Here is a 22537-nt window from a genome sequence, read left to right on the forward strand (position 1 = left end):
CGTGCAGCTGCGATTGCACTCACTGAGTGGAAAACTACAGTCGAGGATATGAAAAAAATAATAAATAAAAACAGCGCTATTATTAAACGCTCGTTTGTCATTGAACTTTTGCTGGCGGAGCTCTTTTCTATCGAAAAGAAGGGCAGCGAATGAATAGTTGTGGATTGTGGAGTTTTTTGGTTTTTTTTTTCCTAGTTCCAGAACATTACTGTCTTATCGCAGAGTGGCACTCCAGCCTGCAGGAAAAGCAGTTTTAAAAACTGACAGCGGAGCTCTCTGATGGCCTGCGAGACGGGACGGAGACGCACCGACGACAGCGAGGCCTGGCCAAGGTCGACACCGAGGAGCAGGGAGGCGCTTCCTAATTAAGCTGAAATCCATCAACGCTTCACTCTTCAGTTCTGGAAGCCCATTTCCATTTCATCTCGCCAGAGCTTTTAGCACGTCTACACTTCTACTCTCTTCAGTTTAATCTGTTTGACAGCAATACTGTGAAACCTTCCCAGTACCTGAAGGTAGACACACTGCTAACCCTGAGTACATTAAATAAGTTACACATCCTGTGTCATCACTTCATTTCCTGATACCAAGCCACCCCCCAAAAGAAACTGCCAAGCGTCTATTTTGCTGACTTTCTCCTTTTCAGTATCACCAACGATCTCTCCGAGTTTCTGACTCACCTAAATATGGTTAAACACAGGAATGCCAGCCTTTGGGGGGGAAAATCTGCTGATTTCTAACAGACTAGCTAGTCTAGCACAACTTATTTCAAAGTCACTCACCGGTGAGTCTGAATCTGAGTCAGTCAAGGTGTGTGAGTGTTTCGGGTCAGTCAGTTAGTTAGTTAGTTAGCCAGTTAGTCAGGGTGTGAGTGTTAGTTAGTTAGCTAGTTAGTTAGTTAGTTAGTTAGTTAGGTAGATAGTTAGTTAGTCAGGGTGTGTGGGTGTTTATGGTTAGTTTGTGAGTTAGTCAAGGTGTGAGGGTGAGTTAGCTAGTTAGTTGGGTAGTTAGTTAGCTAGTTAGTTAGTTAGCTGGCTAGCTAGCTAGCTAGCAAGTTAGTTAGTTAGTTAGTTAGTTAGTTAGTTAGTTAGTTAGTGTGTGGGTGTTTATGGTTACTTTGTGAGTTAGTCAAGGTGTGAGTGTTAGTTAGCTAGTTAGTTAGTTTGTTAGTTAGTTAGTTAGTTAGTTAGTTAGCTGGCTAGCTAGCTAGCTACCTAGCTAGCAAGTTAGTTGGTGAATCAAGGTTTGTGAGTGTTTTCTTTCTCTTCACCTGCTCGTCATCGCTGTCGGCTCCCTCCAGACTGACGCCGCTGCTCCTCTGAGCCTGTTTTGGAGGAAACACACAGAAATGGGAGACAAAAGGTTGAAGCCTCCTCGATGTGAAGTGAGGCAGGCTGCCTGACCACCCGCATGCCTTCCCGGCAGCTCTCGCATCAGAGCAGCACTCTTACCGCGGCTGCGTGCCGGGCAGCGGCGTATTCAGGCGGACTGCAGGGCAGGCCGTCGTCCTCGGACACGGCGCCACCGTCCTCCGTCCTCTTCACGCACATGAGGGACGGCGGGGAGCCCAGTTTAATGGCCTGCTTCAGCTGCATCTGCAGGCGGAGAAATGAAGAAGGGAGATTAAAAAAAAAGTGACGTTATAGCGCAAAATCTACAGCAGCTAAAAAAAAGTTGTCTGCTCAATTTTCACATTGAGACTCATTAACAAGGATGAGGAGAAGAGAATGTAATGTGTGTGTGTGTGTGTGTGTGTGTGTGTGTGTGTGTGTGTGTGTGTGTGTGTGTGAGTGTGAGTGAGTGAGTGAGTGAGAAAGAGAAAGCGTCATCACAGAAACTCAAACTCAAAAAAAAGATATGTTATCTGGTAGCTGTGTGCTGCCATGTTACACACTCTCACACAACCCAGTGACTCAGCTACAAGTCAAATAGAACAACTTCCTGGAGTGGAGATAGTTTCTTTCACCAGCGAACTGAATGAGTCGCTAACTTTCTGTTGTAGCCTGCTAGCTTGCAGGGTGAGGAGATGATTTAAAGTATTTGTGTGTTTTCTTCTCCTCAACCATATTTTACACGGCAATTAGCATGCAAGTAGTATTTTTGAGTGGCTGTTAGTTGTTGACTTTGTGTAATCTTATGATAATATTGCATAAAAATTTACTTTTATAACGTATTGTAGAATTTGGTGGTCAGGAAACACTGAGGACATTTGCCAGATAAGATCAGTTAATATTTTAACAACCAAAAAATTCCCACATTAGCCCATGCACACACACACACACGCACGCACACACACGCAACCATTGATTGCAGGATGGTTTTGTTTTGAGTACTCGTACCTTATATTTTCTGTTTTCAGTCTGCTACATGCTACGTACGTACAGTTTGGTCCGATTAAATGCGGGTTAATCATCAAATCACTTATTATTCACACTCTTCCTGTTTTAATCCACAGTGGTGACCGTGATCGTCACCTCAGTGCAGGTTCGGGGTGAATTGCGCGCTGCTCTCAGAGATTCCCGTCTCATTCGCCAAACACATCCGAGCTAAAAATATTCTCTGTCTTAGTTACTAGAGAAAGTTTTCCTGTTCCTGTCAGGCCAATCCTCTTAAGACGCTGTTTAATTCCAGCGCCGTGCTAGGTAGCTTAAAAACACAGTTTATCCTGAGGTCAGTCCATCAGACCGTCCAGCTAGCAGGCTAGCTGGCTAGCTGACAAGCTAGCTCATCTTCCCGCCACAGCACCGCGTTGTGACGGGTGTTTGTTGGAATCCTCCGTATGAATAAATCATGTGTCAGGAGCAGCAGCAGAGGCGTATTTATACGTGACCTATGCGGTTGCGTAAGCTGCCCCCTGGTGGTGGGAGGGCCAGTTCTACCTCGTTCTTTGTTTTGATTTTTGACTATTTGATAGAGGCTTGTGACGGAATTTTGGGATGGGGTTATGAGCAATTCAGCCTTTAGATTCTTTTTTTTTTTTTTTTTAAACTACACAATCATAAAAGTAAAGACTGAGGAGTTCATGCAGCAGTGCATCATGTACCTGCAACATAATGTATTGCAATGCTGTAATGGCCTAAAGAATGCGACTTTGAGTACATTTTATTTCATGCACATTGTGTTTTCCAAGTCTGTCCTTGCTGACAAACTCCCCCAGTTACCTGAAGGGATTTCACTTTTCCATGGATGCTGTCCTGCGACGCTCCCAGAGCCTCGTTAGCCTCGGACGAGTCCGACACAAAGACGGAGTCGTGAGACAAGGCCTTGCTGCCCAGGCTGACCTTTGACCTTGGCGAAGGGGGAGAGAGACAGGAACGAAAGGTGAGAGTGAGCAAAGTGACCGGAGGGTGTTTGAGGTCGAAGTGGGCGGGACCAACGTTCAAAACATTTACCAGAAACCAAATGGGGGTGGGGGGGGTTAAGATTGAGGACATGGCAGCGGAGAGTGGCAGCGGTGCAGTGAAAACAAAGGAAATGAAGAGGATGGCACATTCCACCACTAGCTAGGAAAACAGGAAACGGCACGACCCGGCGGAGGAAGGGGCGGGGCCGAGTGTTAAAACACCATCTTCCTTTGCTTTAAATTGTCTCCGCCCTCTTCCACACACCACACGCTCCACATGTCAGAACCACACGGCCCGAGCTGCAGTTCCTCTGCTCTCACCCTGATCCCTTCTCCTGCTCCGCCCGGGTCAGGGCGTTGCTCTCTGACGTCTTGCTGACATTGTCGCTGGATTGGCTGCCTTTGAGGGCGGAGTCGGCTCCAGTGGCGGCGGGCGGCTCCTTTCTCTTCTTCCTGGCAAAGAACTTCTTGAAGGTCTGGAACTTGGACTTCTTCTTTCCTGCAGCGAGGAGCACAGACAAAGTTCCTCCTCAGTTCCACAGGGGTCGGATCATTTATGTCATTTAAAAAAAAAAAAAAAAAAAAAAAAAAAAATCATAATTTTATTTCGATTTATTCATTCGCACAATACACCAAACCAAGAGAATGAACAATCTCCACATGAAGCACACGGCGTTACATTGAGAAAGACTGATGCGTTTGTTCAGCATCATCACGAGTGAACATAAAGCTACAAACTTTCCTGGATGGGTTCAAACTTTAGCTTGAAGTCGCTCTCTGTTAACGACCTCCACGGCCGCTCAATTAGGCCCTGCTGGCTGGAAACACACCAGCAGGGGGCGACGCAGGAGAGCCTTCACACCAGGGCTGCCGTGTTTATATGCCCGGCACACACAGAACCGGGGAACACACACACACACACACACACACACACACACACACACACACACACACACAGCAGCTTGTAAACCCCTCACCGCCCCTGGAGACCACCAGGAGGAACTCAACACGTCTCTAACAGCTCCTTAAAGGAGCTCCTCGGCGTGAAAAGGCCCTCTGGGTTCCTCTCCACAGGGTTAGCGTTAGCATACAACAAACCCTAATTGAAGTGTTTGTTTTGGGGTGGGGGTGGGGTCGGGGGGTGGAGTGGGGGGAGGGGGGGCGGGGTTCTTTCTTGAAAGTCCCTCCAGTCGGAGCGCTGACCCCAGTTAAACTCTCTTCACAGCCTGGACTGCCAGTAAGAGGAGGAGAGATTTTCAGTTCAATCAAACACGCTGATGAAGAACTCGGTGAAGAGTGAAGAGAGACACGCGACATTTGCAGCAGGGAAAAACAAAACAAAACAAAGAACAAGGAGAAGGAGAAGGAGAAAAAAGGCAAGTGTGAAAGCCACTATTTTAGGAATGCATGACTCCGGCTGTAAAGATTCCTCAGAGCGGCCTCGAGACGGTCGAGTCAAACTCGCTGTCACTTTGTCTTCTCTCCGCGGGCATTTCTTTCCTTTTAAGACAAAAAAAAAAAAGGATGGAGGTTCGAGCCAAATCTGGTCGCAAAAAAAAGAAATGTCTGGAATGTGAAACTGGTCTGAACCTGCTCAAACATCTGGATGGCCCTGCACCTTACAAACTGGAAAAAAATAAGAATAAATAGATAAAAAAATAAATGAGAAAATGCAATGGCCCCACTTTATGCGGAGGCTGGAGTTTATGTGAACGCTCACAAAAGAAAACTACTGCGGTCACAAGCTGCTGCTAAAAATAGCACACAAGTTTTCATCTGACGTAGAAGGAGAACCATCAGCCGCTTCTCTCCTCTTTCTTCTCTCGGAGAGACTGGAGACTCTTCCGGGCTGTTTCTTCTTCTGACTGACTGACTGACTGACTGAGCCTCGCAGGCCCGTCTGCTGCTGCTACTGTTATTGCGGCTATTTGCGGCACAATAAGTCATTTCATCTCAAAGGTTTGCGCTCGCACCGGTGGGGAAAGGTCACAGGAGCGGCGGAAGGTCGGCCGCAGCCTCCCGGCCGCTCTTAAAAATAAAACCCCGGTAAGACTGCTTTAGAGGCGGCCAGGTCACCTGACCTCAGCTGGAACAATGAGAGACAGCCTGGACTCGGGACTCGCTGAGTCGGCAGGAAGTCTTGTTTAAAATCCACCTCCTGACCAGCGGACCTGCACTTTGCTTCATACGGAACCAGAAGGAAACACGCTGGTTGAGTTGAACTTTCTCCTCCTCTAGGCGTCCTGTTGGGACCACAGCCAATCATCGGCCAGCACCTGACCTGCTCCTCCGCAGCCTCACTCCAACTCCCTCTTCTTTGCTCTTTCTCCAGACCTCCTGTTGGCCACCTCCGACCTCCAGCATCCTTCCACTGATAAACCCACCGTCCCTCAAACCTCCTCAGTCTGGTTCTACCTCCACCATCCTGTCCAACCTGGTCGCTCCTAAACAGAAGCTCGACATTCATTCATCATCATTCATATTCTATACTCGCTTATTCCTCTTCAGGGTCACGGGGGTCTGCTGGAGCCTCTCCCAGCTGTCTTAGGGCGAAGGCAGGGTGACACCCTGGACAAGTCGCCAGTTCATCGCAGGGCCACATAGAGACAAACAACCATTCACACTCACATGCACACCTACGGACAATTTAGAGTGTTCAATTGACCTCACATGCATGTTTTTGGAGTGTGGGAGGAAGCCGGAGAACCCGCAGAGAACCCACGCAGACACAGGGAGAACATGCAAACTCCACACAGAAAGGTCTCAGGCCCAGAATTGAACCCACGACCTTCTTGCTGTGAGGCGGCAGCGCTAACCACTGCACCACCGTGTGGCCTAAAGCTCAACTTTTCAGTCTCTAATATTCTGGCCGACCACAACAACAACACCAACGTCCAGTTGTGTCTTCTGCACCGACAACATCCCTTTACGTGCCTTGGCGATGGCTTTTTACTGTTGAAACAACACTCCAGAAAGTGACCGGCAACAATAAAACCAAAAAAACGTCAACTAACAGGAGTCCATAAGAGTGAAATCATGTGACCCATAATGGCCAATCACAGCGGCTTACGAGTGTAGCACCAAGCTGGTCTTTCAATTTCACCATCTGCTCCTGTTTTTTTAACTTTCGTTGGCAAATGTTGACCATTTTTAAATGTGTGCACCTTCCCTTCAGAGGGAATTGGTTATTAAATCAGATTCATCACACATCGTTACACACAGTGAAACCACACAGAGCAGATTTAAATGTTTGATCCCATATGGGCCCTTCATGGTAATGATGCTGCCAGAGGGACTCGCTGAACATCCTCACCACCTCGTCCCCTCCGACATAAACACCAGAAAGGAGACGTTAACCTGGTGTTCCGAACCAACAGAGTCTGTTCTGGTTCTGACAGAATGTTTGTCCTGCCGCTCCAATCTGATCTGATCTGGAACCGAGACTCGTGTTCCCCCGAACCTCCAGCCTGGAGAACCTGGAGCTCCGTCTTCATATCAGCAGGATATGTACTCTCCATCTGTGTGAGATAGTGTGTTTGGAGGGTGTGTGTGTGTGTGTGTGAGATGATGATAGCTGCCTGGGCTCCTTCATTTCCTGCCAACAGCTCCGGGGATATCGACACCGCCAACGCCTCCCTCCCGACCTTCTCGGCTTGGAGCGTCTGCGGACCGAAACCTGGAGTCCGATAAGCGGAAGCCTGGACTCGCTGTCTTCACACTCACAAATTACCCCCCTCTCCCCCACCGCATGGAAGAAGGAACACGTTCCCCTTACACACATTTAGTCATTGTTTTTTTTTTTTTAGACGTCTAACGTGTTAAAATATTTTATAAAAACTTTTTTTGCAACATGTCTTTCAATTATAATGATTATTCATGATTAACATATCTACTGTATATCACTCGAAATAACAGAACTTTATCCATGTTTGGCTGCTGCAGATGCTTAAAAAAAATCCAAATCCAAGAGTCAGATGATTGGGAATGGCCAATCAGATGCTCCGACGCTGTTTTGTGTGTAGCTGATTGGAGTTCAGACGTCTGAAGCAAATCTTCGGAGATAGCATTATTTTTTTAATCCACTTTCAAATATATGAAAGTACCATTTAAAAAAAAGAAGCAAAAACAACATTTCTAAAAGTGACCAACACACAAAGGCTCAGACTGTTTTTTTGGGGGGGGGTTTCTTTACCTGAACACTCCTCTGCAGCCTCTGCTGGCTCCTGAGTAGCCGTCACCTCCGAACTTCCTGAAGCCATGGCAGCACCTTCACTGCTGGGGGACAGGGGAGGGGAGGTGAGGGGGGGGACAGGGGAGGGGAGGTGAGGGGGGGAGACACAGTGATGAGCACGAGTTTCCCCTGTTATTAACATTTTCTAGCAATAATCCAGGGCTCGGGTCTGTCAATGAAGGTGTCGGCTTTCCCTTCAAACATCTTCCGATTATGTGGAAGGGACAAAAGACAAAACAAAACAAGCAAATTAAGCAAAAACAGAGGAGTAAAGAAAGGAAGAAAGGAAGAAAGAAAGATGCTGTGCCCATTTTCCCGGCAGCTATTTTACTGAAAGTCACTCAGTCTTGAAGATGCCTTCACTTACTGGATAATCGCCTTTAAAAATGAATCCATGAGCAAACAGCTCCACTTGATTCTCCTCCATCTCCATAAAAAAAAAACAAGATGCCATCAAACTCATATAAATGGAATAAAACGTGAGCTGACTACGAGCTTCTCAGGGAAATATTTTCTGTGATGTGCCAAAAAAAACTAATAAAACAACTGTTGAGTCAAAAGCAGACCTTCTGGAGAAGGTAAATGAGAAGGCTCTTTGGAGATTCCCACACACAGTGAATTAAAGTCCCTTTCTGGTCCCGACACTGAAGCAGGTATCAGTTACTTCCACATTAAGACGGCGCAACTACAAAAGGAACTTATTATTTATTATTGTCATCGTTAGCTACGCCGAGAATTATTCAGTGCAAGGAGCCTCAGGGGCACAAATCCTCCTCCGCCTCTCCAACCTGGCAACCATCAGCCTCGCTGGATTTAAAAGGTGATTAAAGTCCCGTTTGGGTGCGACTGACTTAAAGTGGTCTGGCAGCAGGCAGCAGGGGAAAAAACCATCCATCCATGCCATCAAAAACAATTGATTGGATAGAGAGGTAAATAAACATCTTTATTTCTTCATCCATTCAGTGTTTCTCAGACAGGGTCAATGGAAATATAGAATCGCAATAGAAGAACTTTATTGATTCCACAGTGGGGAAATTTGAATAAAAAAACACACACATGAGCCCTTCATCTATCTAAACTACAGTGGGTCACTTGACTTAATTTCTCTATAATCCATCTGTTTCTCCTACATAATTGATTGTGGACATCTTGTGCCTGTTTCTATTAGTTTCTATTAGTTAAAGATACTGCATGAAATTACGGAGTTAATTCAAACCATTTGCAACCCTTTGGTGTTTCATTGGGAAAACACCATTCATTTCTTACTTCTTAACAGTGCTTTTATTGTGAAATACTTTCTGGAAGTTACATCTGAGCGCTCAGATTTGCCTCCGAGAGTCATTTTAAACAGCAGTGATACAATTTAGAAATGCAGTTTCTACTTTTTCCATGGAATTGCACCTCTCTCCCAACCCCACCCCCAGATCAGACAGGGGCGCCGCCCACTTTCTCCTGCATGATGCGTCTCTCACAATCAGACAGAGTCAATGCAACAGATATGACACAAACTCTGCATCTGATGTAAGGTGAACACAACAGAGTGTCAGACACACACACACACACACACACACACACACACACAAGTTGACCAGACTGGTTTCAGAAGGATGTCAGAAGCAGCTGGAGATCCTCCACACTGCCGTGTGTGTTTACACTCTGTGTGCGTTAGAGAAACAGATGGAAAATTCCACAGAGGGCTCTGCTGCTGCTGCCCTCGCCGTGACCATCATCATCATCACCACCTGACTCCAGCTGGGACACCTGATGTAAACAACCACACTCTCTGGTGTTTACGTAATGCCGCTATGACGGGTTATGTCATAGGTAGAAAAATAACAAAAGTTAATAAAAGACTGGTGCATGGTCGTGTTGGAATGGTCTACATCCTGTTGGTGACCCCAAAGAAGGACCTAAGACACACACACACACACACACACACACACACACACACACACACACACACACACACACACACACACACACACACACACACACACACACACACACACACACACACACACACAAGCAGCTTGTAAACCCTGAAACACCCCTGGAGACCACCAGGAGGAACTCAACGAGTCTCTAATAGCTCCTTAAAAAGCTGCTCAGCGTGAAAAGGCCCTCTGGGTTTCTCTCCACAGGGTTAGCGTTAGCATACAACAAACCCAAACTCAACTTCCTTGAAAGTCTTCCCAGTCGGAGCTTTGACCCGAGTTCAACTCGTTTCACTGACTGACTGACACACACAAACCTGGACACGCATCAAACACACATCCCATCAAAAGGCTAAGGCTAAGCTAAGCTAAATGCTAAGTTCGACAAATTAGCCCGCTAAGCAAAGCTTAGCAAAGCTAACTGGACCGTGCTTGCGGCTCGACGCGCAACCCTGTAGATTTGTGTTGTGATTTTATTTAAATTTTTTTTGTTTGATATACAATCCATACTCTCATTCTTACAGTGCACTTAGTTCCACATGTGTGATTTGTTTTGGTTTTAAATGAAGAAAAATGGAGTGATTCTAGCTCATTTAAAAAGAAGTCTGCTTTTAATATTATTACCTTGACTGTAAAGACATTGTACAAGTGTGATTGTGGAGTCATTTGCTCAAATAACAAATAACATCTATTTTTTTTTTATTTCAACTGGCATTTGGCACTGAGGAGCGAAGAGCTTAGGTCTTATCTGTGTCAGATTAAAGGTGAGACCAACGGCTGAACTGAAATGACAACTGGGGTTGAAAGTGCATGTTGCTAGAGTATATGCAGGTGGAACATCCAGCCTGAAAAAAAACCCTATCATGTATAACCAAACATGCCAATAAAATCAGTGGCGACCCCTGGAGGTGACGGCTGGAACAATTCACTCTACTTCAATTTGACTAATTACTGAAGTTATCTCAGCTCTACCTGGAGTCTAAAATCGACTGACCTGCGGCCGCCTCCGAAGCCGACTCCCCACGGTGACATCCTCCTCTTCATCTAGCAGAAGGATGGAGGGATGACGTGGGAGGAAAAGAGGAGGACGGAGAGGGAGAGAGAGAGGGAGAGAAAGGAGGCGGAGGAGGAGGGAAAGACAGCGAGAACACAGAGGAGACAGTGGGAAACCCCACCCCCCCAGACGGGGACAAAAAGCAGGGGTCAAAGAGGAGAGAGGTTGTGGGAACGGAGAGCAAGAGAGAAGAGAAGAGCAAGTTAGATCAACAGACGAGTATCAAGAAAAAAAAGAGAAAGACAAGAGAGATAACGCACGTACAGTAAACACAGAGGCCCGACCCAGTCAAGAACCCAGTGTGGGTTTTTTTTGTTTTTTCCCCACCACAGATGGTGAAGAATTCTTGGTCCCATCATTTTCTCTCACTCGCACATGTCACAGCAAGCGAATGGCGAGGAGGGGAAAAAAGCAGAGCTGCTGAGAACGACAGCAGAGGAGGAGAGAAAATAGAGAGAGAACAGTCGCTCTGTTATGGTAAAGAACTGCAGATGTGCTGGATTCATTTTAAAAAAACAAATAAACAAACAAAACTTGTAAATATCGGAGAACAGATTTTTCAAAAAGGTTTTTAATTATTGAAGTGGAGTCACAGGTTTTTATTGGGACCAATCCTGTAATATCCTGAAGCAGTCATTTCAATGAGTCGGATGCTGGATGCATTTTGCTGAACGTGGAGGATGCCATCATCCAAACCATCACCCAGCTGGAATCTGGTTGGCCTTTTTTAAAAAAATCATACTATTATTATTGTTATTATTATTATAATAATTATTATTATTATTCCTGCAGTTCCCGAAGTCACCATTGGTGCTTTCAGCTTGTGTGTTACGCAGATTCAACACTTTCTCACACACACACACACACACACACACACACACACACACACACACACACACACACACACACACACACACACACACACACACACACACACACACACACACACACACACACACACACACACACGATATCAGCCCTGTTGCATAACGATGGATTAGCACTGGTTGCACTGGGACTGTTGCAGACAACAGCCTTCATTAAAAGCAGCAGCACTGCTCCCTGCCTTGTTTTCTTTTTTTGACACAGCACTACACCTCTCAATAAAGTTTATTCATTTCAATTCTTAAGGATTCACAATTGTGTCAGTCATCTTGGGGTTGCACGACTGAGCAAAGACAGCACATCTCGTCAACAGGAGCAACATTCCACTTTTTAATGTCAGACTCTTATCGAGTAAATTCCGAGTAGTTTACGCATAAAGGTATAAAACCTGAACTCAGAATCAGAATCACTTGATTTATCCCCAATGGAAAATGGCTTTTTGTTGCAACTCCAATAAAAATTGTTATTGATCAGCTTCATCTGACTCACCATTGTGACTCATGACTCATTATTGTGACTCACGACTCATCGTGACTCCACTGACCTACAACCTGAGGCTCAATGGACTCAATGGACAAGAATGAGGCTGCTGGGGCGTGGGTGCGGGGGTCCAACCCACCCACCACCCTGGACCAATTAAAACACAACTGAATCCTGTCCATGATCAAGTTTTCATGACAGATCCATTGGCTTTGGTAAAAAAAAAAAAAAAAAGAAGAATAAGCAGCAATCTTGAAGCGTGCTGCTGAAATCACGGTCAGCTAATCGGAATAAACCAAACTCAGACGATCCCATTGAAACTGATCCTCACCATGTAAACAGAAGAGATGTCACTGTGACCAGAAGAAATACATTGGTAAAAGTTGAGGTGGAGGTGGAGATGGAGGTCCAGGAGGGAGGGGGCTCCTTCAGGGAGATCTCCTTCATCGTCAGTGACTGTCAGCCGCCTTCTGTCCTCCTGACGTGAAGCAAATCCAAGACAATCCAGTTCAGTCCTGATCTGGTCCCTCAATGGAACCAGTGCGACCGCAAAACCATTGGGTGGGTGGGTCAACTAATTGGCTCTCTTCATTAGCACCGACGTGCTAACGTCCGACCGAATGACAAACGTGAGGGTCATTGAATGCATCACCACCACACCTGCATCAGAGGTCGTCTTGTTTCATTTTTTAAGGGACAATGTGGCTTTTAGAGGCATGACATAAATTCACAAGCTCCCAGTAATAATAACCCACCACCACCACCACCACCAGCAGCATCTTCCTGCAGCACCACCAGCAGCAGCAGCTAACCCGGCCTAATTTGGGCCTGATTACATTAGTACAGCAAACGGCCGCGGACACAGAGGCCTCTGAGGAGCTCATAAACCTGCTCATAAAGCTGGTACAGCTTTTAACACACATAAACATCTGAGTAACAGCAGCAGCAGCAGCAGCAGGAACTCAGGACTGGACGTCCATCGCTGTGTGTCGCTCCACTCAGCAGACGATGATGGTAAATTCCATTAACAATGACAGTAAGTTCCAAGTCACAGGGAGATGATCCAATCGCAGTCGTAACGATTTTTCCCATCAGGCCGCATGACAACGACGGCGATTGTGTAGCTCAGCAACTGTAAGTCTGAGTCTCGTGAAAGCTGTTAGTACAAAAAAATGAGAGAAACATTGAGAGAGAGAGGGAGGGAGAGAGACAGCATTGTTGTGAATGAGTGAATGAGATTTTTTTTTCTCTCTCAATGGTGTAATTAAGCCCCTGAAGGAAGGAGAGAAGGACGGATGGCTCATTCAAGAAGCATCTGTGAAGAGTTTGGACGAGGAGGCAGAGAGAAGTAAATCCAATTGAGAATGTGGAGTGAAGCACGTGGTGAAAAGTCGGAAACAGTTGGGAGTGTTCCAAGGCTCTTTTTTTATTATATATCCAGAGGATGTGTAACAAATAAAAGGACATGAAAATGTGATTATTTTTGGGATTGGATCAAACAAAATAGAAGAAATGCTGCAATATTTGCATTATCTAGACTGAACGTAAAAGCACTGAACGTTGACGACGATGTTGCGTGACGCACAATTCCATTCCGGCCCAACACAACACGACTGGCTAACGCAATTGTTTGCACATTTTGCGAAGCATCGGAAAACTCATCCTCCATCGCAAAAACGAAACGGTCATTTTTTAAATTCCAAATCACTGTAAAAAAAAAAAAAAAAAAGAAAAAAAAATCAGTTTCAAGTAATCCTGGAGATCCTGGAGTGAACGCCAGTGTGTAGAAAAGCGTGGAACCTCCAGCTAAATCAGAGCTGATTTCTGGGCAAGCGGCCTGACAACCGTTGGGTCATTTCCCTGTAATCCAAGACAGAAGAAAAAAACGTGTCCTTCGGTTGACTCCCGTCGCCGAGCCAGGAGATGAGAGGCCGAGGCCGTGAAGCTCAACCACAGGCCTTTTAATTTCCACCCAGAGGGTTAAAAAAAAAAAACAGGCAACGGGGAGGAGAAAGACTTTCCCAGTCGGCCCCAAATGATAAAGTGGGCTGAGCTGCTGGGCTTCACACAAAGCAACAGGAAGACGTGTTTATATATTCAGACGCACGTTTAAACTATACTGTCACCGTCTCTTTAAAATCACGCAGTTTGGGATTGTTGTACACATGCAGTAAAAAGCACACTGCGGAGAATTACGACGCCCCCTGTTGCTCAAAGCCTTCGCTTTCCCCTAAAATACGCTCGTGTTTTTTTTTTTTGTTGCAATGAATGCAAATGTAGCATTCCAGCGTTCCATCAAACGCTTCACTCGGCCAAACCATGTGCTTTGAATAAGGCACAGTTATGCTCGCGATGATCAATTCAGAAGATGAGGAATGCACAGTGGCAGCAGAGGGGCAGAAAATGCAGCTGAATCATAACTGGAGTGTCTGAGTGCAAAAATGACCGCAATAACAATATCACAAGTTCATGTCGGATTGACGCTCGGCTTTAAAACAAATGGTAGAAATTATTTCTAATGGCACAATTGTGTTTTAAAGGCTGCAAAATGAAGTCTTTAAGTCTAATTATTCTTTGAATGAATGAATTGTATTTGCAAAGTTTTACCACCCTTTCCAGCCCCGAACCTCTGTTTGGATCAATGCACAAGTCCATTTTGCAATTGAACAATTGCAGTCGGTTGCACACAATGAGAATTCAAACAGCGACTGCACTGAACAGATGTGTCTCTCCTCCAGAAACACTTTGGCGTCGACATTCCAAGCTGAGAAAAAGGCTCCTGAGATCTGCTGGACGTCCACACTGGTGAAGAACAGCGTCTAGAAACATCTCCCCGGACACACACCCCCCCCACCACCACCACCACTGTATGTATGCACAGATGTTACAAAGCTTTGTTGTCGTCGTCTCATGCAGTTTCCCTTCGGAGGTCCAGTTCAGCCAAAGGTCCATAAAAGGAGATGGGAAATACACAAAGTATGTGGCCTGATAACACACCGAGCTACATTCTGTGCAAGCATGTCTTCACTCTCATCTGTCTGTCTGTCTGTCTGTCTGTCTGTCACTTGTCCACCGCCTTCCTGTCCCTCTCTTTCCGGGTTCTGCTCGCCACCTCTTGCCAAACCACACATACCTCAGAGGGATCACGGCCTTGGGAACCGTGGGGTATTTCCTTTTGACTCATTAAGCTTCTCAACAATGGCTGAATGAACAGTCGGCCTGTACGAGACGGTGAATACCGAGAATATTACATCCTAATCACTTCACATTGCCGAAAAAATAACTAAGTTAACTAAAAACAAATAGAAAATGAAGCACTTCATTTTAACATTTGGACCGGCGACCAAAGTGGACCGGCGTGCGCTGTGATTAACAAGGTCTCTAACAAAGCTAGCGATGCTAGCTTCTATTGTTGTTGTTTTTCAAAGAGTAAGGAAGTAACATCCAGACTTGTTTGACCTGGATGCGTGAACCTTGAAATTCCCGGCATTGCACGCAGCATCCAAGCAAACCAGGATTTAATCCTATGTGGAGGCAACTCGCACCGGTGAACTGCAGTGACCTCGGAACGCCGCAACGCAACACAGTTGGGCAGGTCGGACCGGTGTCGACTGCTAGTGGTTGTCATGCAAGGACAAGATTTCCGTTACAAGTCAGTGATCGTGTTTGTTGGAACTCTGCACACATCTTCTGTCCATTGCTGGGAAAAGGTACAGAAAAAAAAATAAAGGTGCAGGAATAGTTTCAGAAAAAGCACCTTGTTGTCACCTCGCTGTTGCAACATACAGACACCATGACTTTAAGGAAAACTATACTTCCTGGATCTGTTAGGAAATGATGGTGTAGCAGTGCTGTAGTAATGAGTCAAGTCAATCAAAAATGATCAAAGGCCCAATGTTTAACATTTGCAGGACATTGAAATAATGTGTAGCAACTGAAGAAGCTGCTTCAGAAGCATTAACGGCACACATATAGGATTCCTTTTCCCAAGTCAAGCTGTGAGTGCATTCCAAGCCTCGGTTCCAGGACACAGACTCAGAAATTCTTCTATATAATCAACCAAAACGACTTTGTGGATCGTTGATGTTGCTGAACTCTCCTCCGTCTCTCTCTGCTCGGCTTTCCTTTTTTCCTCTTCAACCTGCTCTCCTTTAAAAAAAAAAAAAAGAAAAGAAAAGAAAAGGGGCCGCCTTCTTTCCCAGCAAGCCTTACATGGACTCGAGAGAGAATGAGAGAGAGAGAGAGAGAGAAACACACTCATCAGTCACTCTGTGCAAGTCCACGTTCACTTCCAGCTGCATCACCACCACACAAACTCCTGTCCGCTAGCTCACAGCACCACTCCTGGACCAGGAGAGAGAAAAACAGACGCGATGACAACGTGAGAACACACGCCTGTCATCGACTCGGTGTTCATCTGCCGAGGTCACGGCCAGGTTCAATCCCAGCCTGCCTCCTTTTTTTTTTTTTTTTTTCTTTTTTTTTTATTTGCACGACTTGACTAAAGGAACAGAGACGAAAGAATTAGAGGGGGAAAAAACCCAGCAAGTCTGCTCCAAAAAGCTTTTTTTTTTTAAAGCCTCTAAAGCCTCTAAAATGTCAGAGCTTGTGTGAAGTATACATTGAGTTTGAGGTCAATGAAGGGAAAAAAACTGACTTATTTTTAAACTAAAATTAACACAGCAGCCAGAAGTTAAAGATACCATAATGCGGTGGAGACAGTTTTGTCGCTGTTTTTTTGTTTTTTTTTTTGGAACCAGCTACAGAGTGCGACATAAACTATCTCAGAGCCGTAAAATGCTTAGAATCTCTCCGTCCACCAGTCCACCAAAATAGACAGGCAGCGAGAGAGCAGCAATGTTAAAATAAGCCACTATAATTGTTATCTTTCACTTTGCAGGAGCGACACAGTACAGCCACAACTGTCCAACCCCCGAAAAACAACAGATGTGAACTCATGATTCTGCAACCTGCCATGGTCCTAATGGGGCTAATGTAACATTAGCTACATAGCTGGAACAAAGTAATCTAGTCCGTCAGACACGCTAACAAAAAGCGTCTTTCACACAATAGCAGAGCCCGTTTCCTCCGCTCCTCCTTGGTTGAAAAGTTAAAAGAAGGACACCACCCTCTCACCCAAACTCTTTCTAAAGAAAATCAAAGGACTTTTTACTCAGGCACTCTAAATCTGGACATCTTGCGCCAAACCTCCGGTACTACTCCAGGAAAGTTAAAGGACCAGTGAACAGTCCACAGGTGACTGCAAAAACATCTCAGCAAAACTACTTTTGTTAAACTGTAGAGAACAGCATGACCTTTGGATTTATGATGCTTCAAGCAGAGTGGTTTGGAATTTCCACATTAGCCAGTGTGCTAGCTACCAGCAGAGACAGTTTCAACAGATTCCACCCAGTCCTCCTAGTTTAGCAGAGTTGGCCGGCACAAGTCGACGGTTCCTGCCAACTTATTTGTCTCGGTTGTAGTGTGAGATGGAGACGATTGCTTTTGATTAGCAGAAACAACTGACTTGCATTAGCCTAGCTTAGCCTAGCGCAACCAGCGAACTTGGAATTGCGGTCCCAAAATTCTGAACCCCTTTAGTGGAATTGTGTTTCCATTCTTATCCACAAGATGTGATGTGGTCAACAGGATTTTTTTTTTCATTTGTACAGCCGTGGTTTAACATATTCTGATGGATGTTCAGATGTTCTATATTCAATTTATATAACAGTTCTGATTGAGCCCAAACCGTTGAGCATTTCCAACACACACCACCCTCATTTCTGGCACTTGTATGAGTCTTCATAAGTTCAGTTAATCACATTGGGTTCAAAACTGATTTAGTCATTAGTTTCCATAGGAGCCAGTTCCTGAAAGGCCTCCTTAAGGTTGCTGGGATGGGAATATGCGAAGCGGAAATCGGTGTCATTATCCATGGCATACTAACCCCCGCATACAAGCAAAATATTTCTCTTCCACTAACTCTGCTGCTATAAAGCCGATATTGCTGCCATATCATGAGGCTCAGTGGCATAGTAGGATTAACCAACTAACTAACCAACTAGATGAATACATGAATGAATAAGCAAATCTGAAATAAAATGAAACATTCGAAGAAAATCAAGAATCACGTTTACTCGACTGAGTTTTACTGCATACACTGAACCTGTTATTATTAAACCCTCTGAAGAATCTCTCTCAGCCTGTGAGCCACGAACACTGAATCATAGCAGCCAACACAACACAATACAACACGAGCCAATTCGACACAGCAGTCTCAACAGGTTCAAGTGAGGAAAAAGATTCTTGGTGTTGGACAGTTGGAATAGGAGAGAGACAGAGAGACAGAGAGACAGAGAGAGAGACAGAGAGAGAGAGAGAGAGACAGAGAGAGAAAGAGAGAGAGAGAGAGAGAGAGAGAGAGAGAGAGAGAGAGAGAGAGAGCCTCTGACGGCCAGGTTGAAATCAGTTCTCTGATCTTGAGAATGTGACTGAGACTCTGTTGCGGTGTCTCTTCTGCTCCTCTGTCGTGGAGGATGTGGTGAAGCGAGTCGTCCCAGAGGACTCGGTGCCAGCTCACACATACTGCTGGCAGCTGCAGGCCGCCTCAATTAAGAGACAGTTTCCGTGTTTAAAGTGGATGAACCGCGGGTACGAGTTCAACCCCTGGGGTGAAAAACATTTCAAAGAGCGTTTCCCACGTTCGGCAAAAAAAAAAACAGCGTCAGAGACGCGATGTCGCAATCGGCTGTTGGGTTCGATGGAACCCGAGCGTGGTGACCTACATTGACCTCCTGACTACTGACCATCATCGATGTAACGCATGAAGACGTCGACTGAGAAAAGAAACTTACTTCCTGCTCCTGAAGCAGCCGTACATCCCAGCCATGACTCAATAAAACACACTTGTTTTCTGCTCCTTTTTCTTCTTCTCCTCCTTCTTCTTTATAAACTGTACAGAATTTCTTTCTGCCGATCGGTGCTCTTCCACATCAGACTCCTTCCTTCCCGTCCTCCCTCCTGAAAGGCCCACGACGAACTTCTCTCCCCTGTTTTTGAATCCGGAGAAGATGCCACTCCTCAGGAGACGACCGTCCTTCTCTTCCAAGTCAAACCATCCCCTCCGCGGTTCCTCCTCCTCCCCCTCCTCCTCCACCCCACCCCCCTCCGCTTTTTTTTTTTCCCCTTTCTTTTCTGGAGCTCCGCCGAACTCAGATTTCAAACAAACACTCTGTAAAGTCTGGCAGCAGCAGCAGCAGCAGCAGCAGTAGAAGGGGAAGGGCAGCGGGCCAAACCCTGAACATGCCCGGCGTTCACGTACAAGGAGCAGCAGCCACAAACACAGAGGGAGGAACTACAACAACAACCCCCGACGGCACCGGGAGGAGATGAGCTAAGAGTAAAGTTTGCAAAAGAACCTCTCAGTCTACGGCCGGAGGAAAATCCAGGCAGTTGGGGCCGACGTTGCAGCGAGGAGGAAAAAACGAGAGACGGAGTAGCTGCTGCCGCTGCTGCATGCCTGGCCGTTCTCCTCCCGTCGCCACGACTCGCTGTCCGCAGGAGGGAGGGAGGGAGGGGGAAGAGGCGGAGGGAGGAGGAGTCTGGGAGGAGACAAGTGCGAACAAGAAACTGTATCCTACATGAAGCAGCAGAGGAGAAGAACCGCAGTTCCTCCAGCTGAGAAGAACCAGGTCAAGATTTTTGGGAAGGGAGGGAGGGAAGCAGGGTGGAGTTGCTGCTTTTTTTTTTCCATGCTTCAAACTTGTACTGGTTTGGCTGTGTTGAGTTACACAAGGGCATGCGTCGACGCTTTGACGCTTTGACAGGTGAGAGACGTTCAAAGGTCAGCGCCTCGCACCGTCAGGGAGGAGAGAAAACACCAGCAGAGGTTGTGCAGAAGGCCAAGAGGTCATTTAAACCTCTTCCGGTGGACACTCAACTACTGACAGTGATCCCGGAGTCGGAACCGGGATCTCCTGGTCGGTGAAGTTACTTCGAAAAGATTGTTTCAGACGACGTCCATCGGACCCTTGGATAAGGAAACACGCCTCACGGTCAAATATCAAATCTCCTGGTTTTGCCGTCTTGAAAAGATGTTTCTCCTCTCATCCAAAAGGCAAAAAAAAAAAGCCTTCAAGACACCAGAACCAGTCCAGTTGCCTCGACTTAAACAGCCGTCTGCACTAAGTCAACCTGGACGACTGAGAATCTTCCGAAGGACCGGTGAGGTAGATTTCCCCTCCGAAGGGTCCGATGGACGATGTCTGAAACCGACCGCAGCAGATTCGGTGTTCAGGCTCCGGGATCGCCGTCAGTAGCTGCAGGTCAACCAGAAGATGGTTTGAGTGCCTCAGTCCCACAGGACAGGGACGGAGGGCGTGATCTTCATCGCTCCGGAGTTTCAACGCTTTTGCCATGACAGAATGAAGTCCAACTATCAGGGAGCGAGGAGCCACATCTCCTAGTCTGTCACGGTACCATAAAATCCGTTGTTCTTTACGGCTGCATTTGTGTGTGGTGCAAAAGTTTTGGGGGAAAAAAAAATCTATGTTGACTCAAATTTTTTTTTACGTTTTCCGAACTGCGAGAGCTGCACTCTAAGTTACAATACTGACGCTCAAGAGGTGCTTTTTAAAAAATGTTCTTAAAACTGAAAGACTTTTAGGAGTTTAACTTCTGTAGTTCTAAGACCTGGACTCGAACAAAGATGGACAAAGACTTTGTGAACGCACAAATGCTTGAGAAAAACAAAGAAGCAATAAAAAGACGGAACACAATAATCACAGAGACTACAACAAAAAATCTCAAATACTGAGGCACTAATCTTGTTTACCTCTTTTATCTTCCTCCTGTGCCCCTTCCTTCCAGTGTGACACTACCGCTGCTCTTTAGCCGCCTGACTGTGTGGCTTGCTCTACTTTCCTGTGATGGATTAGCATTTTCACAATCTGTCAATTTGCAGCACTTAGCGGCGGACAGCATTGATTTCCTCGGCTGACAGATGCGTGCGAGTCGATGTCCATAACGGAGGCGACAGGCTGACTTCAAAAAGCAGCGCACGTACCGTGTTTATTAAACACAGATGTGGATAGAAAAAAATAAAACCGCTGCGTTTTCCCAATGTATATAAATGAACGAAGTCACATATGGCAAGAACGTGCTTTATATTAGAGGGGGACAAATGAGTTGCAATGGGGGAAGAAACCATCCGCCCAGTTTCCTATACTGGAAACTCTTTTGTTCAACAAGGGAATTTGGAAGTCGTCCAACATGGAGACGTTTCCTGGGAAGTGCCGGGAAAGAAGCTAGCAGGAAATTTGACAGGAATAAATGGGAAGTGAAAGACCACAGAAGCACTCGTTCAAAACTAATATACAGTACGTATTGAATTTGATGAAACAAAGGAACTTACATGCTGACGCCGACATCCTGATGAGTGGCCTCTTGTAATGGCAATGAGATGTTGTTAGCACGCGGGCCTTTAGCTCGTATTTTGGCTTGTCTGGATAGCAAGCAAGCTGCCCTAAGACTTTTTTTTTTTTAATTCGCCAATTATGAACGTATTTAACATTACAATAACACATCACACATTTTGCTTTGAACGGGCATGTGATGAAGTTCAGACAGAATCTTAAAAAAAGAGAATTTAAGGCTAAATCTGGCCGGATTTTCTTTTCAAATTCTGCTATATTTAAAAAAAAAAAAATCCTTTTTATTCCTCCGGCCTAGCAACAGAAACGGAGCCTCGTGTGACTTACTGTATCCGTCTCAGTGGAGGAGGGTGGTGGGGTGGGGGTGAGGGCAAGCGCGGGGGTTGTAGTTCGTAGTCATGCAACAGCTTGTCGCAGCTAATCGCTATAAGTAGGGAGCTTATGTACCGGCAACCTCTACTGCTGCGAGAGCTCCTGTGTGTGTGTGACAGGGGTGGGGGGGCATCAGGCGTGACCCTGCTGCTCGATCCTCTGACACACACACACACACACACACACGTGGAAGGTGAAAAAAAAAAAAAGACGTAAAACTTTCGTGAATTAAAATTGTACAAATTTCTATATCCCCTCAAAAGATGATGGAAGTTTCATTTGACGGTTGGGACTTTAAAAAGAATAAAGAAATTCCTCCGGTTATGCAGTAACACACACGAGTGTCAACTTATCAAACCCAGGAAAGCCGCATAGGGCCAAAATTATTAATCACCTATGACGATGAAGGTGCGATAAAATTTTTTTTTACAATTTTCCCAACCTGGACAGGCTCAGACGGAGCGCGACTGTTAAGCGTCATTCATTATTTTGTTTTCCAGTTTAAAAAAAAAAAAACGGTGTTGAAATTCCTTCAGGTTGATGTGTGTGTCAGTCAGTCAGTGAGGGGGGGGGGGGAGTTGTTAATCAGTATCTCAGCAAGTCAATTGCAACACAACAGACACACAGGATCAGTTTTGGCTTGCTGGGATTGAGAAATACCCCCCCACCCCACCCTCTCTTTCTCTCTCTCTCATTCTCTCCCTCTCTCTCACACACACACACACACACACACAGACGCACACACAGGGTGCGTTCGTGTGTGTGATGAAGCGCTAACAAAGCAACTCCATTACTTTAACCCACTGC

General features: G+C 45.8%; 1 protein-coding gene across 19 annotated transcripts in view; it reads right to left on the reverse strand.

Moving 5' to 3' along the window:
- Nucleotides 1–22537, reverse strand: part of LOC142899687 (uncharacterized) — a 40081-nt gene that overhangs the window by 10512 nt on the left and 7032 nt on the right. For 2 of the 19 annotated variants that reach the window (XM_076043401.1, XM_076043400.1), the window contains exons 2-7: nt 7536–7618; nt 6657–7019; nt 3665–3842; nt 3162–3288; nt 1452–1595; nt 1271–1324 (exon numbers count right to left, since the gene is read on the reverse strand). In XM_076043401.1, coding sequence (XP_075899516.1) covers nt 1271–1324; nt 1452–1595; nt 3162–3288; nt 3665–3842; nt 6657–7019; nt 7536–7618 — 949 coding nt within the window. Of the gene's footprint in view, nt 1–1270; nt 1325–1451; nt 1596–3161; nt 3289–3664; nt 3843–6656; nt 7020–7535; nt 7619–10502; nt 10553–10826; nt 11200–18781; nt 19038–22537 lie in introns of those variants that run through there. The other 17 variants (XM_076043406.1, XM_076043404.1, XM_076043405.1 and 14 more) reach the window with 17 other exon arrangements.

Source organism: Nelusetta ayraudi, unplaced genomic scaffold (genome assembly GCF_046127955.1).
Source record: "Nelusetta ayraudi isolate G7.1 ecotype Tasmania unplaced genomic scaffold, CSIRO-AGI_Nayr_v1 ptg000075l, whole genome shotgun sequence".
Taxonomy (NCBI): Eukaryota; Metazoa; Chordata; class Actinopteri; order Tetraodontiformes; family Monacanthidae; genus Nelusetta; species Nelusetta ayraudi.